This window comes from Labrus bergylta, chromosome 1, assembly GCF_963930695.1.
Source record: "Labrus bergylta chromosome 1, fLabBer1.1, whole genome shotgun sequence".
Classification (NCBI taxonomy): domain Eukaryota; kingdom Metazoa; phylum Chordata; class Actinopteri; order Labriformes; family Labridae; genus Labrus; species Labrus bergylta.
Window position 1 is genome coordinate 18,221,255 of NC_089195.1, and position 18,654 is coordinate 18,239,908.

Below are 18,654 nucleotides of genomic sequence, written 5' to 3' on the forward strand. Positions count from 1 at the left end.
TTAGAATATAGTGTATTCACATCTGGGGATAAGACAGGCTCAACATGTAGTCAGCAAAAAAGGACATACTGTCGGCCTAAATTAACATTCTCTAGCTAACATCTCCAATGGAAACACCTAAAACCAAAAAAAACAGTTGACTTTTTGTGTTATTTATATTTTTAACCTTGTAAAAATGAATAACTGTTTTACTCTCCGCAGATAACCAATAAGGCACAACATATAGTACATGCATTTAGTTATCCAGCCCCTGTGTTAATTAATGCTTTAAAATAACCAAATTACTTTTCCTTTTCACCAAAATGTTTTTTATACATACACGTTTTCATGAGATTTTACGTTGCTTTTGTGCTGTCTCTTTCAAACACTGTTTTCAAATGCCTGTTGAGTCTGTGCTATGGTACCCACCTTTGACTTGGTGCTAATGCTAGCAACTGCTGCTACTTCGTATTACTTCGCTGACTTACTGTATAAGATTCAGTGTGTTAAAACTGTTTGCCTCCCCGCTGAAACCTTGCGGCACACGTTTTGCAAATTACAATCATGTTATTCTGCTCTGACAAGGAGCAAAACATCACACACATTTTATTCTATTCTGTTCACACTGGTGATGTCATGTATACTCTTGCTGTGGCTGTGCTCGTGTTCTTTTCTCTATGTTCAATGTTGGTTTGCATACCATACTGTGTTGGAATGTGTAGGCTTGTTGATAAGTAAAGGAACAGTATTATTATCAGTTCATTTTATTAGTTAAATTTCATTATTGGAATAATAAATAAATATAAAATATTACTAATAATGGCCGAAAAAATTATCTCAACCGATATATATGTAGTACATCCCTAGTTGTTGCCCATGTTATTGGTATAAGTCTAAAAATGGATATTTTAATTGGTCAGACAAGTTAGTTTCCATGGCCCAAATTGAGATTTGTCAAAAGCTATTGGATGGAGTAATTTGAAATTTTGCACAGATATTTATGGTCCCAGGAAGATGTATCCTTAGTTATCCTTATTCTCTTTCAGCATCAACAAAGCGTTGTTTCGTGTTTGTGTCATGTTTCAGATGTTGGATAGATTTTCATGAAATCATTAATGACTCCAACTGCCAAATTTTTCCAACCAAATATAAACACTACAAAACTTAAAAAGACAATGAAAGGACATTTCAGAAGAAGGAAATGGCTGTAGCTCAATACCTTTTAAGTAAAGACGATTGGTTTGTTAGAATGTCAAACAAAGGATTATACAGTAGTTTACAAATATTTTATTAAACCCCATCACCATTCTTTACAAACATTCCATTTGATTGTTACTAAAGCATTTCACAGACCATCTTTTGATCCTAAAAACATTTGTCTACCAGTTCCTTTTCTTCTTGCATGGGTAATGTTTTATCAGCCCCCAGTTTCAGGACATTGGATAGTGATTTAAAACATGATAAAGATAACCAATGACTCAGGGGCTGCTGATGACCTGTTTGATCCAGTCAGTGAGCCTGGTGATGCGGGTGTAGACGCCATAATAGTCTGGACGTCCGCAGCCTCGGCCCCAACTAACAACACCGGCCAGGAACCAGCGACCTGACGGCTCCTGGCAAACCAAGGGACCTCCAGAGTCTCCCTGGAAGATGTGATATAGGCAGGTAGTTTAACCACAACAAAAAGTTATAATAAATAAGATGGATGTGGCTAATTACTGGTGACTCCACTATGATATCACCTTATGGCTAGATGTCTGGCTTTAAGGAAATTTGTGACAGAAATGGCTTTTTAATTATTTATTAAGCTCCACTGTTCTTCTTCTGGTGGATAACCCTCACTTTTAACGTTTCCATATTTTGTGTTATTACAACTGAAAATTAAAATGGATTGTATTTGGGCTGTAATCAACAAAACCAAAATAGTTTAAAAAAAACAAACTAATCCAATATTTGTCTGCTCTTCTTTTGTTAATCTAACTAAAGTTATGATCTCAACTGCAAACTGCAAGTAGAGCCTCAGAAATGCATGAACTGCTTTGTTTTCGCCACTTGAGGGCAGTAAAACTCTAGTTCCAAACACAGCATGAACGTCTTATAAAGTTGCCATGTTTTTGTGCTTACAGAGCGGACCTTAGTACTTCTGTTCACACCTGCCCAGAATGCATCTCCAGTGATCACTTGAGTTCCTACCAACCAACTTTATGTAAAATAACACGCAGCTATATAATTGTCATTATGAAAACCATCAACTGATTTTTTTTTTTTTTTTTGATGCAGCCTGATTACAAAGAGAGGGGCTGAGAGAAGGTGCTTGTGTGAAAAAGAAAGGCAGAGGCAGAGTAAAATAACTGACAGAAATTTGACATGAACTTTACAATGCTACTCCACAATTGTGTGGTTTGACGGTTAGATGTATGACCTACATTGAAGACTAAAGTCTCTTTAAAGTGTTGCAAAAACATTTGTGTGAGATTCACTCATCTTCTATATGAAACTTATGTACTCTCACATTCATGAGACCCTTTTACCTACTTTTATCTGTTTCCCAGGGGATTATTATTGAATATTGTTGACAATACATTGTCCTTTAATGAATCAATATGGGACATAATTTCTTCCTGTAAAGCCCACCATAATGCGTAAACTTCTTAGAAAGGCCGGGAAATAATTAAACTAATAAAAGCTGGGGGTGTGCTGCACCTGTGGCCTACATGATGTCTACCATTTGATGTGTTCACACCTGAGCTTGGAGCTGTCTATTTGTATGGTTTACTCAGGACACATTTTATTGCCCGGTGTCAACATGGTCTTAGTCTGCCTGAAACCTCCTTACATTCAATGACAACTGTGGAGATTAAAAATAGATATCCAACCTTTTTTCACCTTTTATTAATTTGTTGTTTTCATCCTTTGCTGATAGGAAAATATTTTATTCCAGCCTTAAATGTAAAAAAAACCCACTTTCTTATATATGTATGTAGTAAGTGCTGTATGTTTTTTCTTTACCTGACAAGCATCTTTGTCTCCTGTGCGGTAACCGGCGCAAAGCATTCTGGGAGTGACCAGGTGACCATAGGATCGAACACAGGCTTCCTCACTGACCAGGCGAACATCCACCTTCTGAAGCACAACACTGGCACTGCCTGAAGATAAAAAAAAAATGGTCAGCTGGAGACGGTCATAAATTCATCCTTTTTTTTCTTGTGTATTTGTGATGAGAGGCAATGTGTAATTCAATATCAAGACAGCGGTCACATTTGATTGTAAAGTAGTTGAAATGCTTCTTTGGTCTCCTGAGAACTGCAGTTTTCACTCACACGTAGGAATATAGTCTTGTAACCACACACTAGAAAATGTTTTCCATTAAAAAGTTACAAAGCCACATAAATGCTGTGAATTTCTACGAAAACAAACCACAGAATGCTTCACACAGTTTATTGAGTGCATTCTAGAAACCACAACCAAACTCGATAACAATCTATCTCTCTTCCCCTGCATTCAAAGAAGTTCATTTCATCTGTTTTTGCCTTGTTAACAAAATTGCAAACCAAAGATCCTACACAAAGACCTTCTTCATCGTGATAGAAGTAAGTGCCACAAAATAAATGTTTTATTTTAAGAGCTGCACAAATCTCTTTGAATGAAAACACTGCATTATACTACATGATACATAAGCCTGGGGACAAATGTTTATTGCTAATCTGGTAACATATTAACCTTTATAACAGAACAACTATTTAAAATATAAACCTGAAAGTCAAAAGCACCAAATAAAAGTCTATCTGAAAATGGTCACGCTTATAAAACCTTTTACTTTAATCTAAAATGGTCAGAGTTCATAAATCAATAAATGAAAAAACAAGCTAAAAAGGCCAGGTGCAGTAAGGTCAGATACCTTTTTATTTGTTCTAAAAATGCCTCAATTAACTGACATCAAGCCATAAAATTGGTTTGATATTTATCAAAGAATCTGAAAAACGACGCCAATAACACAACACAGCTGATGCTGTTGCTGGAATCTACCTTGGGAATTTTGAGAGGCAGAGAGGCACCAAGGACAGTTGAGGGACATGAGGATACGCTGGTTGTATTTTGCGAGGGAGATAGGGTTTTTTTAATTGGTGTAGTGAGAAAAAAAAGATTCCAGTAGAGATGCAAGGGCAAGTTTGGACCAGCTGATGAAAAGCAAAAAGGGCATATATAGCCTTTTTTCACATGCACTCTTCAAACTACCGGTAAATTTCAGGACAGACTCCCTGGCATCCTCTAGAGTTACCTTTTGACATATGCATCTCACAGTGGGAGGCTATCCTAGTCCAACAGAAAGGGGGTTCTCAGGGGGAAGGACAAGGCGTAAAAAGGAGGAAACAGAAATGGTTAACGGAGTCTCATGCTATGATGACAGTTTTTGTCCTTTTATTAATCCTTTGTGTTATGGTATGTTAACACCAAGCAATCAGCCACTACACAAGGCCACCTGTAAACTTAAAGTGATCCCAGCTTCAAAACTAAACTTTAGGAAATGTACTATTACTTCCAATATTTCACCCTCTATTGTCCCTCCCATTGCCGCCAAGCTTCTCTTCCCTCTTTCCTTCCTCACCTCCTTCACGCAGAGTCCCCCAGCCGGTGACCCAGCAGAGCAGGTCTGGCTCCAGCTGATGGGTCGATGGAGGCAAGCAGGCGGGTCGAGCGTATACTGCCACCCGGTCGAGCTTCAGCAGGGCCAGGTCGAAGTCATGGGACTCGTCATCGTAGTATTGGTGAAGATGGATCCTCTGAACTCGAGCCACCTCCTCAGTGGGGCTGCTGCGACTGAGCAGGAGTTTACTCAGGTAGACCGTCCACATTGAGGGTGAGTACAGACTGCTCGAGGAAGAGGAGGAAAACAGTTATTAGGTGCTACAGCAAAATAAGTGAGCCTTTTGTCTTTACAATGACATTTCAAATAATTTTGATATAACTTATCATAATATTCTACAGTAGGTGCAGTCGTTTACTGTTGAGAGATGCTTTTTCTGTCTTTAAATGTATGGAAGCGATTAGTGATCAAAATTCAAATGATAAAGCTAATTTGAAAATTCAAATGCATTAACAGAAATGCTTTTTAGTTTTCAGAATATGAGTGTATTATTTGACTCAAAAATAAAATGATGATTAATTTATCTAATTTGAATTTTAGTTTTCAACTTCAAAAATGCACATTCTTTGACTGAATTAAAATGAGGAAGAAAATGGCATTTGTTTTATCATTTAAAAAAAATGCCCCGATAAATCTGTATCATAATTCACATGAAAAAGCTAATTTTAAAACGAAAATACAGTAACAGAAACACGTTTTAATTTTCAGAATATAGGTGCATTATTTGACCTATATTTAAAATGAATATTCAGTCATCCAGCTTGCATTATACTTTTACTCTCTATGTATGCATATTGTATGACATCGTTCAAATGAAAACGAAAAGGGCTTTGGCTTTTCCTTTTCAAACTTGCCGTGCTAAAAAGTGATCATAATTCAAACCAACTCGAAAACGAAATGACAAAGTGGACGGCGCAGGAAAGTGACGTCAGACTCCAGCTCCCAGGCAGGTAAATGTAATGTTTACAGTCTATGAGGCGAGCGGGCAGAACGCGCACTACGATGGGTGGCGGGGTGAATCTTTAATGATAAAACAAATGCCATTTTCTTCCTCATTTTAATTCAGTCAAAGAATGTGCATTTTTGAAGTTGAAAACTAAAATTCAAATTAGATAAATTAATCATCATTTTATTTTTGAGTCAAATAATACACTCATATTCTGAAAATTAAAAAGCATTTCTGTTAATGCATTTGAATTTTCAAATTAGCTTTATCATTTGAATTCTGATCACTAATCGCTTCCATATAAACGTACCCCAGTCTTTGGAAATAACTAATGAATGAATATTGTTCTATTTTCATGTCATATCATTAACCCTCCTTCATTGAATTACATTTTAGGCAACCATCATCCAAAAGAAAATATAATCAACCTCTTCCAACAAATTATGCAAAAGTTATCTACAAATAAACTACCAAAAAACAACAACACTCTTAACTTAAGCTGCTCCTGTTTTGAGAACTGTTATGGGTTGTGTTGTGTTCTGTGTCGTCTCTACCCTCCCGCTCTGTTTCCTTGTGACTGACAAGTTGGTGCTCCGCCCATCTCTGGGCGAGATGGGAGAATTGGAATCACCTGTGTCAATCAGGCTGCATACAGCAGGAGAATAAAGTCACTTGCCGTTTCCGAATAGCCACAGTTCAGTAGGCAGTGTGTACATTTCAGTAGGGAGTTTCAGTATACTGAACTTTCGTGGTCATTCAGTATGCATTTTTTTGGTCCACCTCAGTGTACTGAACATTTCAGTATGGATACTAACTTCCGGGTTTTATGCAGTATGGATCAGATGTGTGCTTTCAGGAAATGAATGGTATTTTACCACCCACAATGCTGTGCGAAATTAAACATAAATCGTCACGTCACGTCCGCCTCCAAATCAAAACAGACAAGATTAATATAATCAATTTTTAATCTAGAGTTAAAGTCCCGACTGAAATCGCTACTTTTAATTAACAACAGAAAATATAACAAATGTCTACATTATTATAAAACCTTTCCCCCTCTATTTAAATAATGATTTCTCTATCTATCTTTTGTAGCCTAATTAAATCCATACGCTTTATTTTTATGACGAACTCTGGTCTCCACCTCTTCATTCCAGGTATTTAGAATTGTTCTAATACAAAACATAACAAGAACATTTTCACAGCTCAATCAACACACCACTTCCTCCCCCCTCTTCCTGCACTCACCGGTCGTCATAGAAACAGTGAGCAGCAGACACCACCCACTGGCTGGAGATTAGAGTGCCCCCGCAGATGTGGGTACCTCGAACCTGCAGGCTGACCTGCCACGGCCACTCCCCCTCTGAGGCGTTGGTACCCCCAACAATTCGGCTGGAGAACTGCCTGAGGCCACAATCTGAATACATAGACAGAAGTATTTCAAAGCCAAGATGTTATAACAGATTCATATATATATATATATGTTATTAACAACGAAAATATTGTGTGTTTATCTTCTTACCACACTGTTTCTCATCTGACTGGTCCGGGCAGTCTGTGACAAAGTCGCACTCTGGGTTAGGCTTCTTCAAACATGTTCCATCAGCACAAACATAGGTCATATCTGTACACTGCACACCTAGATACATAAACAAACAAACAAACACACACACACACACACACACACACACACACACACATGCACATATATTCAACTTTAATTTGTTAGAGTCTCCGCAAAATACATTTCAATACTGATTATTTGTTGATAATAATAATAATAATAATAATAATAAGACATTTGATTTATAAGCATTTTTTAAAAACTCAAAGACACTGTACAATAATTAAAAACAGTAAGGACAGACTAACAGACATTGCAACATTACACACAAATCATAAAGATAACAACAATAAAGGTAAACTACAGAAAACAGAAAATACATCACAATCATACATTAAAAGCTTTTTTTGATTCGTGATTTGAAAGTAGGAGGGTCGGTGCAGTGTTGAATGTGTGTAGGGAGTTCCAGAGGGAGGGGGCAGCTATGGAGAAGGCTCTGTCCCCCCAGGTTTGGTGCTTGGTTCTAAGAGGGGGAGATAGAAGGTTGGCTTTTGAAGAACGGAGGCTGCGTGCAGAAGTGTGAGGGTGAAGGAGAGCCGTGAGGTAGGAGGGGGCCTGGTGGTTAAGGGCTTTATGTGTGAGGAGAAGGATTTTTAATTGGATACGGTAAGGGACAGGGAGCCAGTGGAGATTTTGCAGGACAGGGGTGATGTGTTCGTGTGTTCGGGTGTGGGTGAGGAGGTGTGCAGCAGAGTTTTGGATGTATTGAAGTTTATTAAGGACTTTGGATGATGTGCTGAAAAGGATGCTATTGCAATAGTCGAGTCTGGATGTGATGAATGCATGGATTAGGGTTTCAGCAGCAGAAAATGAGAGTAGCGGACGGAGGTGGGCTATATTTTTGAGCTGAGCTGGGTGACGTGGTGATCAAAGGAGAGCTGGCTGTCAAAGATGACTCCAATGATATGATGAACAGGAGGGGACCAAGCACCGAACCCTGGGGGACGCCTTGGGACAAAGGCGCTATGGAGGAGGAGCAGTTATTGATGTTGATAAACTGTTGTCTGTCAGTGAGGTAGGATGTTAACCAGGAAAGAGCAGTGCCAGTGATGTTTCATTTTGTATTCTTCTGAAAAGGAAGATTTGTTGGGAATACAAGAATCTGTATGTAAAAAAAAATCCTGACTGGAAAAAAATACTAAAAAATTTGTTTGAATTAAAGGCAGTCTGGTATTTGTGGGTGTGTGTCTGATTCTGCACATTATGTGATTTGAGTGTGTTACCATCTGTACAGTTCATCTCATCTGTTGCTTCAGGGCAGTCTGGGTGTTGGTCACACAACTTGTAGTAATCAACACACTGACTGTCCTCTGGACACTGGAACTGTCCCGCACACACTGGAACATACACAGACAGACATAAGGTATTGAATGTGTCTGATACATTCTGGAAACGCTATATTACAGTAAACCTGAGATAATTTGAAGTGCAAAGTCATCAACGTCTGAATGAATTGAGCTCTACTGGAGCTGTGTGGTGGTCATAACCATTTAAAAAAAACTCTTTAAGCACATCTAATCCATTTCTGTTCCCATGGATCCAACAAATTGTACAACAAGAAATGAGTAAGGTAATTAATTAAAAAGATAAATATATACCACAGTTCCTTTCATCAAGACCATTTGGACAGTCCTTGATTCCATCACAGGCAGGAACACACAGGCCATTAACAGTGCACAGAAACTGGCCTGGACAAGCTATAAAACACAAACAAACATGTAAACACATACAACCCCGTTCTTCAACATACTAGTTTTAAACATGACTCAGAGTTAATTTGTCCTCATTGGTAGCCTGAATCTCCTGCTTCCACCACTTACGATCTGACAGGTTGAAGACGCTGTATTGCAGCTGAAGGCCCGGCCCTGTGAGTGATACCTCTGATGTCATGACAACAGTGGCTATCGGTGAGAAGAGGCGTTCACTGTATGACTGCAGGCTCCTGACACCACAATGCCTGAAAGAAGGACAGAGACACTGAAAATCAATATTTCATAGGTATCATGCAATGTGGTCACCAAACCTGAAGCTAATGTGGGACGCTGCTACCTCCAGTTGTTCATTTAAAAAAAAAGTCTTTATAAAGATGTATATCTGCGTAGTTTGGTTCATTAGTTCTGTTTCTTTAAAAAAAAACACTGATAGTCTGCACATCCTGACCTTCTTGGGTCATTTTAACATGCACACCACTGATCTATGCTTCCTGTCAGACATCAACCACACACAGGTGGATGCTAACAATAGATATTACAGTAAGATGCAACTTTTCTGATCTGTCTGTGTTTACTTGTCGCAGGTGCATCCTGTCTCTAAATTAAAATAGTTTGTATTTATTGCTGCCATCTGTGTTTGGTTCATTTCTGTTGCAAATTACTCAATTACTCTCTATCTGATATTTGAGCACCTGACACTTAAAAAATAATTTAACAAGTCAGTTAGAAACAAAATGACAGGGAATTAAAAAATATATTTTCTGAAAGCTGATTTATAGTATGTCAACATGCTCGTTAGAGGGTATGAAAAATTACGCATTTATATTAGTTGATCCAGACACTTTTAGTCTTTATGATAGTGGATAAGGCTGTGGTATAACCAAAGAAAAACAGATACATTTGAGTCAACAAGCCAAACCAATCATCATAATAGGACATTTCTGACATTATTGTCTTCATGTTTGCATTACTGTTATTTTCTACCTTTCAAGCCCAACTCAAGTATATGTCTTTTAATGAAGCTTTTACTGTTGCTCTATAACTGCTTCAGACACACATCTGGAGCTCACTGTAACATAGCTTACCTACGGTTCTGGATAATCCACTGTCCCTGTGTGCAGGCCTGGTTGTAGGCGGCTCTGCTCAGCTCGTAGCCCTCAAATTCTAGAGACAAACCCAACCCCAAACTGGGCATCTGCAATCACATAGATTTTAATAAACACCTTAATACATTGCAGCATTATTTACAGCACATTGTTTCTCTGGTGTCACACTCAGAATGTAAAGTCTAATTTTTATGATAATGTCCTATGGCTGTTTCATCTTCCAAGCCATAAAATACAGGGAATCTGACAAAGTTATCTCAATTGGTCAACAACTAAAACTGAAATGGTGAAAATAAAATAGGTAGTGAAAATGATCAACAAGACAGGAGGGACTTTGGGTTATAGTTCAGTGTAAAATATATAACACATAAGCTACCATTGGAAAACAGCTAACACGAGCACTTAACTAACATTAAATAGCTAACATTAAGAAAGGTGTAAAATATATCTAAAAAGTTCCATTGCTACACCAATAAAGTGTTTGAGAAATTTAAGCTGTAGCCTATCGTAGCTAGAAATGATATCACGTATGCTGTTGTTTTACTTCAAAAAATGGCGTAATGTCCTTCAAGATGTTCCTATCTGTTGTCTGTTTAGTAACTAAGGGATGGAAAGTGGTTTAAATTATAGAAATCTTGATTATTCTCTACATCTATGACCTGCAACGTCAACATTATCACATCTTCACACACATGTGGAAGGAGTGTCTTACAATGAAGCTCCAGGTACAGTTAGTGTCAGGGGGATAGTAGCTTGGAAAAAAAGGTGTCCTCAGTGTCCCCTGGACACCTGATACTGACTTCAGCTCTATAGTGGAGTTACAATCTGACAAAGAGAAATGCAGAGAGGAGAGTAAAACCAATTAAAACAAATACACTCTACTTCGAGGATTTGATTAAGGTAAACTAGAAAACCAGAGATAGAACTGAGATGATTAAAGATCATCATGAACAATGAGGGATCAAGCGCTGTACAGATTGCAATCCAATTTTAAAACAACAGAGCAGGTTGCTAATAAAAATGCTTTACTATCCTGCTTCATGGCAGAGTCATGTCATAAACAAAGTCTTAAATGGGTACAGCTGCTGAGGAAACATGCATTTTTACACTGTAAGTATGTTATATCATTAGAAGACGACCTGAATGAAAATTGGACATTCTTCTAAATAAGATTGACCTGACCTGGGAAAGCATTATTTTTTCTGCCAGCACTGGGCTGGTGTTACACTTGTAAATGAAGAAACATATCACCATAAGGCACAATTAACATCTTGTCATGCTTAGGCCTGGTGTTGGAGCTGTAGAAGATCAACATTTTAACTATTATTTTTTTCTCTGGGCTGGGTAGTGGAGTGATTATTCATAATTTGGACCAGTTGTGAATAGTTGTATGCTCTTTAGGTTGGGGTCAAACAGTATTTAACACCGAAACATTTCTGAAGAGTCAAAAGAGGGCGGATGCTTTCATGATGTCTTACCCTGGTGGTCCCAGGCCTGGGCAGACAGCGAGAAGGGGTCCTTGTAGTTATACAGACCCTGTTTCCAAACCACAGTTAACCATTCGCCTGAAGACAGGACGCCCACCACACGCTCATGTCTGCTGCAGCCATACACACTAGGTCAGAGGGTTAAAAATAAATATTTAATATTATACAAATAAACTGACAGTTGTAAGGAGGTGGGGGGGGGGGGGGGGTCTGCCTAAATGTGTCTAAATTTGTATTAAAAAAACTCACGAGGTGATGAGATGAGTATCGGTGGGGGTCAGGGAGTTGTACACCACCAGCCTGTCCCGGCACTCAGGCAGCAGCCACTCCATGTGGAGCTCCAGCTGGAAGCCGGGGGCAGTCTGGAGGTGCCACAGGCAGGAGGAACGTTGTGTGTCGGGTCCACGGAGAGCCACAGGACTACTGGAAACCACCTTGTGGTAGCGATAACAATCTTGAGGAAAGGTTGGCACAAAATTAGCATTTTATCAACACAGCAAGTCTTTGCAGCTTAGAATTGTGTCGTTTTGAATAAGCCTATGCATTGCCATAATTAAAAATATTTGATATAAAATGTGTCTTGAAGTGAATTACTGTAAAACGGATTAGATTGCTCTAATGTGTAGGTTACTGTAGGAATTAGTAAGCCTTCAGTGACCTAGCACTGCTAATATTTTAAGAGTTAGCATCAAAAGCAACGTTATATGTCCCTTGTCAAGACAGCTCAAAATGTGTCAGCTGTGTCTGACATCATTCTCTTCTTCACTGCACCCTTCTCACTATTGCAATTTTCACAAGGGATTTTTAGGTACATAATGACTTAGTGAGCTTATTTGCAAAATGGAAAAAAAATTGAATTATTATATTTTGCAATAAATGACAACATAACTTTTTTCATTAACAGAAGTGCATGATGGTAAAAAGTGCCTTCTGAGTAACCATCAGTTGTGCACATATTTTTGAAGAGCACTATGACGTACTTTGCAGTCTGTACAGTGTTTAAGAATGATCACTTAACATACAGGTGTAACTATACAATAGTGAACTCACTTTAGAGTGAGCTTTGAATGCTTTCCAGGACAGCAATCCATTCTGTCTTTGTTCTTATCATAATTTAAGCTAACAATGACATGTAAGTAAGTCATAATTCCAAAAATAGGAACACATTGTGATTACTGATTTTTTTGTCTTTGACTGAAATTAAAATAATTGATAAACTACTTTTGTCCATTTTGATCAGCTTGAATGTGAATTTCTTATCTTTTAATTAAAAAATCGCAATAATGCTGTAAATTAAACCTCATAATTAATAACTTAATGACAAGAAATTGTGAAAAAAAACAAAGGAAAATAAAGTGTGATACCAAATGAAGCTTTCAAAAGATCTATAACTCTGCTGTCGGTTTCTGTAGAGGGCATAACAAAAAGACAAGAGAAATTAAAGAAAATAATTGAAGCACTTTTCATGTCCTCGTTTCTTAGTTTTTTAGGATTCCCAAACATTTCATTTCTTTGTTACACCAACACACATTGTCCCTCCCTCTCCTGCTCTCACCACTGACAGACAGTGAGGGAAGGTGGAGGAGGTATCCATCACATCTGGCTGTGTCCTCCTCCTCTGACTCTCTGTACCACCTCAGGCCCGTCTCCAGGCTATTGGTGACCATCCCTAGTGTGATCCTCTCAACATGGCTGCTTGGCACTGACATTATTATCCAGAAGTGAGCCACAACACTCCCGTCCCTGCAGAAAAGTCAGCCAAAAACAAAATCTGCAAAGTGGATGCAAATTTTATGTACATACAACCACACCCACAAGGCTATATCACAGTGCACTTTTTTCATACACTTTTATATCGCCTCAGCAAGATAAAGGTGCACTATGGAATTTTGGTTGAGAAATGTGAAAGTTGGAGAAATTCTATGGCATTCTATGGAAGTGATTGTCATCTTATACATTGGTTAAAAGTTATTTTACAAGTTATAATCCGCTTACCCAAAGGCAAACACAGAAGTGTAGTTGAAGTATCGAGAAAGAGTCGAGGCCTTCATTATCTTCTCTACCTAAAAAAAGGACAATATCATGTCTTAACATGTTACACAACTGCACAATGTGTACAAGTATCAGTAGGCTTAATCCAGAATGTCATCACCCCTAATGTTTTATCTTCTGAATGCTTATTGACAATTGTTTTCCTTTTTTATCCCTTCTGTGCTGTATCAAAGTTTCCAAATGGACGTAATGCCTCAGCCTCTGCCATTAGGATGAAGCTAAAATATCTGCGGTGCTGACATATTGCAACTTTGCAACCAGAGTCTGTGCATGCAGTAAAGGGATCGTCTGGAAAAGCTGCGGTATTGATGTCATGCGGCTTCCGCTAAAGAAATCACACATTTAACTTACCGAGAGAACAGCAAAGATCCCTCAGGGGGGTACAGTCCACAGAGGAACAGCGTTGCTGTTTGTTACGTCTCCTCTCAATGTTTCAGCTCTGTTAATCTGGTGCACACAGTGCAGCAGAGGCCGCATTTGTCAACAGAGCTGTCAATCATGGCATCATGTACTATTTATTAGAATTAAATAACTAATTAAGAAACTTCTAGGGCTTTCACACTTACATACTGAAAAACTACTGATATTTTCAATAGGAGGTCTATGTGTGTGAACACAAACAGCCAAATAGTTTACTCTGACTTTACCCAGAGTTTCTCCTGCCAGCCCTCATCGCATGTCTTTAAACTGCTGCATTATGTTCTCTGTTCGCCATCTGTTGATATTGTTGTTCTGACTTTGTTGTAAAGCAAATATTCTAATTAAAGTGTTGTATGGCGGATTCTGTTGCTTTTCACGCCATTTCTGCATATTTCTTTTTACGTCATATCTTCCCAAAAGAACACAATGCTACTGGTCTTTTTTCTTGGTCAGTTGGTCTAATTGCATTTTAGACCATACAAAAAAACATCAGAAGTCTAGATCCAAAGAGATATGAAAAAAAGTTATTCTACACCACATCAATATCCGATGAAGTCTTAGCCTGCACTCACCACTTTCTGTACTGCCCTGGCCTCTTTCCTGAACGCAGGGCTATTGTGTAATGACAGATCAGCAGAGAAGTTTCTGTTGAGGATGGACAGGTGTGCTGTGTACTGCTGCTGGACCCGAGGCTCTAACACCCAAACCCTGTATTCTGTTACAGAGAAAAGAGTGATTACAGACACAGAATAAATGACCAAGTGTTAAGAAGGCTAAAGCCATGTTAGCTGTAATGGGAATAAGCAGAGCAGTGTTTTTAGCTGAATGCTGACATTATCATGCTTACATTCTCCTAGTGCTAGAAATATTTTTTCTCCCACAGAAAAGCCTGGATTCTATTTAGTAGCAGATCATGTACCACAAAGTGATATGAAACCTACCAGCCGGCAGCAGAGTTAGAAAACAGAGGGCGAAATGGAGTTACTTTAAATGTCAGCACAGCGCTGTGTGTGTGATAATGTGAATCTAGTGGTGTTTACACATTGTGCCTCTCGCATGTTGGCAACCTTCGTTACGCAATTAAAATAACAGACTGGGAAACCGACATTATGCTGTTGCATTGTTCAATGTAAAATTACAAAGGCCAATTGATTGCAGAGTTTTGTTACTTTGCGGCAGAATAGCAATGTAAAAAGGGCTTCTAGGACTTATTTTCTGGGGACCATGAATTCATTATCTTAACCAGATTGAATAGAAACACAACTTAAGGATTTCTTGATATTTCAATACAAGTTTAGAATGTCTATTTGCTGACTAGAGGAAAGTCAGGGGAGCACCAAATGCTGTAGGGTTCATCTTAAGGGGAACATGAATAGCTGTATAACTGAGTTGTTGTCCTATGTTCTTTCTTTTTTTAATGAATGGATAGTGTCTTTTAGTTCCTGAAAAGCGCTTTTGTCTAGAAAATGTACCAATACAAAAATTAGAAATCTCTCTACCTAGGAAGTACCAGGTTAGTATGGCTCCTGCTGCTATGAGGATGATGAGGAGGAAGGCCAGGAGACACTTGCAGCACCGAATCCTCCGGGTTTGTTGAGTCACAGATAGTCCCCCTTCTCCAACCTTTATAGAAGAGGCATTTCTTTGACTCTTAGGGGTTAAAGATAAAATCCAGTCTGAATTCCTTGCAAAGCACATTGAAGTGAGGACACAAGAGACACGTTACAGTCCCAGTGGATTAACTTTAGCCACAAGGTTGTTATGTGGCTGCCCTGCTGAAATATATCCGAAAACAATGATCTGAACAGCATATTATACTTCATATTTCTTTTAAAGAATCAATCACTTTCAAATTACTCACTTAGCCTACTCAGTAAGTGATGCATATGTTTCAGTTCGCATTAGTTATATATTTTCTGATTGGTTTCAGAGTTGAGAAGTTGCTGCTTTGATGAAGGAGGAAAGTGTCATACTTGCAAACACATGCACGTGAGATTTTAAAAAACCAATTACCTACATTGATCATGATGATGTATTTACACTGTAATACTAAACAGGGTTCGTTTTCCAAACTCCTTTACGTCTTCCAAGCAACCTCTGAGGTTAATATCAGAATATCCTCTTGAAAGAAAATTATTTTTTTTCTGTGAATGAATGTTTCAATGACTAATGTGTTCAAATGTTTTACTTACTGATGCACAAACAGTTTAGCACAAACTCATCTTTGGCACAACGACATTATGTTGGGAATCTTCAAATTCATTTTAAGCAAATTTGTTTCCTGCAAAGTAAATTTTGAAAGCAAAAACTGAAAATAGACAAAAGACCTACAACTTGGTTGTGCATATTCAAAGATGAAGCCAGCAGAATCAAAGAGTGTGAAGACCAGGACTTCTGCACATACAACAACAACAAGCCCTGGTTTATACCACAACTTAGGAAGCTGCGTCAGGCAAAGGAGGAGGCCTACAAGAGTGGGGACCAGGACCTGTTCAAGCAGGCCAGGAACAAGCTGACGAGGGGGATCAGGGTAGCTAAAAGGATCTACACTGAGAAGCTGAGGAACAAATTCTCAGCTAACGATCCTTCGGCGGTTTGGAGAGGCCTGCGAGAAGTCACAAGCTACAGGAAACTCACCCCCCACCCTACAGGTAACAATAGACTGGCTGAAGACCTGAACAGCTTCTATTGCAGGTTTTCACAACCATCACCCAGCCCATTAACACCACCCCGACACGATGATCTTCTTGCTGACCTCCATCACTGTCTGGTTTGGATCTGCAACCAAACTGGACAGACACAGACTGCAACGGACTATAAGGCCTGCAGAAAAAATCATCCGTGTCAACCTGCCCCCCATCCAGGACTTATACCAGTCCCGGGCCAGGAAACGGGCAGGTAGTATCACTGCAGACTCCTCACACCCCGGACACAAACTTTTCAATCTCCTCCCCTCTGGCAGGCGTTACAGAACACTGTACGCAAAAACGACCCGACATAAGAACAGTTTCTTCCCCCAGGCTGTCACTCTGATGAACGCTAAACAGTCACAGAGAGTCAGACCTGTCGCGGTGAAATGACTCTAAACCAAACCATCACTGTGAAAATATATATATATATATATATATATAATTTCATTTAAATGATCAATATACGCACACTTATTTATGTAAACACTGTAATTGACATCTTAATTGACCCTTCTGTCACATAACTGCATTTTACTTATTGTCATGTAACTTCAGCATCTTTTGCACTATTCACCACTGCACCGTTTCATATTTAGTCATGTAAATATTAGTCTTTTCTTATTATGTTTATTGTTGATGTTGTATCTGTACATAAGAGAGCACAGTTCATCGAAGTTAAATTCCTTGTGTGTGTAAGCATACCTGGCCAATAAATCTGATTCTGATTCTGATTATTTTATATTTCATTCAAATTTCAAAACCTGGAACTTAAATGTAACCTCAATTGATCTACAGCGGTCTGATTAACCTACTCCATATCACGTGACCAGATTTTCTCATTTTCAAACTTTTATCTTCAGCCCCAGCAGGTCATCACTTGAAAACATGTGTTTCAAAATGTCCCCTCTGGAACTATTCAGTGCCTTGTAGGCTACAACTTTTTGAAATGCAGAAATGCTCCCAAAGACCTTTAGATAGACTTTGACGTGTTGTTGGAGTTTCCCTTCCACAGCTCTTTTGAGAAGAGTGTGTGATGAATCATTTAAAGGAAATAAGGCTCAACCACTTCGAAACATAATAGGAAGTGGTAAGTGCAGAAGAACTAAAAACCTGGCTCTTTAAGCTCCACCATAACCCTTCAAATAAGCTTTTTAGACAGATACATTATGCTTTCTCATTTTTGATTAATATTTTTTGCCTGCATCTGCATGTGTTTGCTTTGATAGTGATTTCATCTTGTGCAGATTTAAGATGAAACAACATCACATCCAAAACAACAGCCTCTGTGCCTATAATTGAAAATAAACCTACATTGTGCAGAACTGCAGAATGAAAAAACGACTTTACTCTAAAATATCCACAGGCTAAACATGCATTAATCATGCTATTTAATATTAGAAATACTGACCCAACCATTCGGAGAAGCAGAAGTGACCCCCTGGTCACATGAAATAGATTTCTTAGAGCCTTGTCCAAGCGCCATCTCCTCACTCCACTTCCATTGGTGCTTGAGAAATCATTTCACTCTCAATTGTGGATTTTTGATTTCTGGATTTTCCAATTCAACAGCTTTCATTCATGGTGAAAACATAACCAGACAAGTTTCTCTGACAGTCAGAGAACAGCTCCCTCTGTGTTTGTTAGTCCAAAGGTAAAGAAAAAAGAAATCGATAATTCCCAAAGCTGGTTTTGTGTTTGCACATTGATCAGACGTGGATTGAGTTTTCTCTTGGGGAGGCGTAAAAGCAAAACATAATTTAACTTATAACTGATGGCTTTATCATAACTAGCTAAACATGTCACAGAGCAACAATTTCTTCTAAAGGCAGCCACGAGTCAGGTAGACACAGGAACACTGATATCTCCAATCATTGCCTGGCAACAGTGATTCAACCACTCTTGCACAGGCAAATCTGATGGGAATCAAACAGGGTGAGGCTATCTATGTTCTCACTTCACTTTCCATGCAAACAAGAAATCCCAGTGGGCCATG

At 38.7% G+C, this 18,654-nt stretch overlaps 1 protein-coding gene across 2 annotated transcripts; it reads right to left on the reverse strand.

Annotated features, from left to right (window-relative positions):
• Positions 1–790: 790 nt before the first annotated feature.
• Positions 791–18,495, reverse strand: LOC109991556 (transmembrane serine protease 6). Of its 2 annotated transcripts, XM_020643880.3 has the most exons (18): positions 18,070–18,494; positions 15,471–15,594; positions 14,544–14,686; positions 13,495–13,562; positions 13,055–13,242; positions 12,864–12,905; positions 11,749–11,953; positions 11,491–11,627; positions 10,725–10,837; positions 9,992–10,101; positions 9,015–9,151; positions 8,793–8,891; positions 8,418–8,531; positions 7,093–7,209; positions 6,819–6,987; positions 4,586–4,848; positions 2,989–3,125; positions 792–1,622 (listed from the first exon to the last, which is right to left on the reverse strand). In XM_020643880.3, the coding sequence occupies exons 1-18, from the start codon at positions 18,142–18,144 to the stop codon at positions 1,458–1,460; spliced, it is 2,406 nt and encodes an 801-aa protein (XP_020499536.1). In that variant the 5' UTR covers positions 18,145–18,494; the 3' UTR covers positions 792–1,457. The 2 variants fall into 2 exon arrangements, with proteins under 2 accessions (XP_065811606.1, XP_020499536.1); XM_065955534.1 differs by lacking the exon at positions 12,864–12,905 and having other exon boundaries at positions 791–1,622; positions 18,070–18,495.
• Positions 18,496–18,654: the final 159 nt, after the last annotated feature.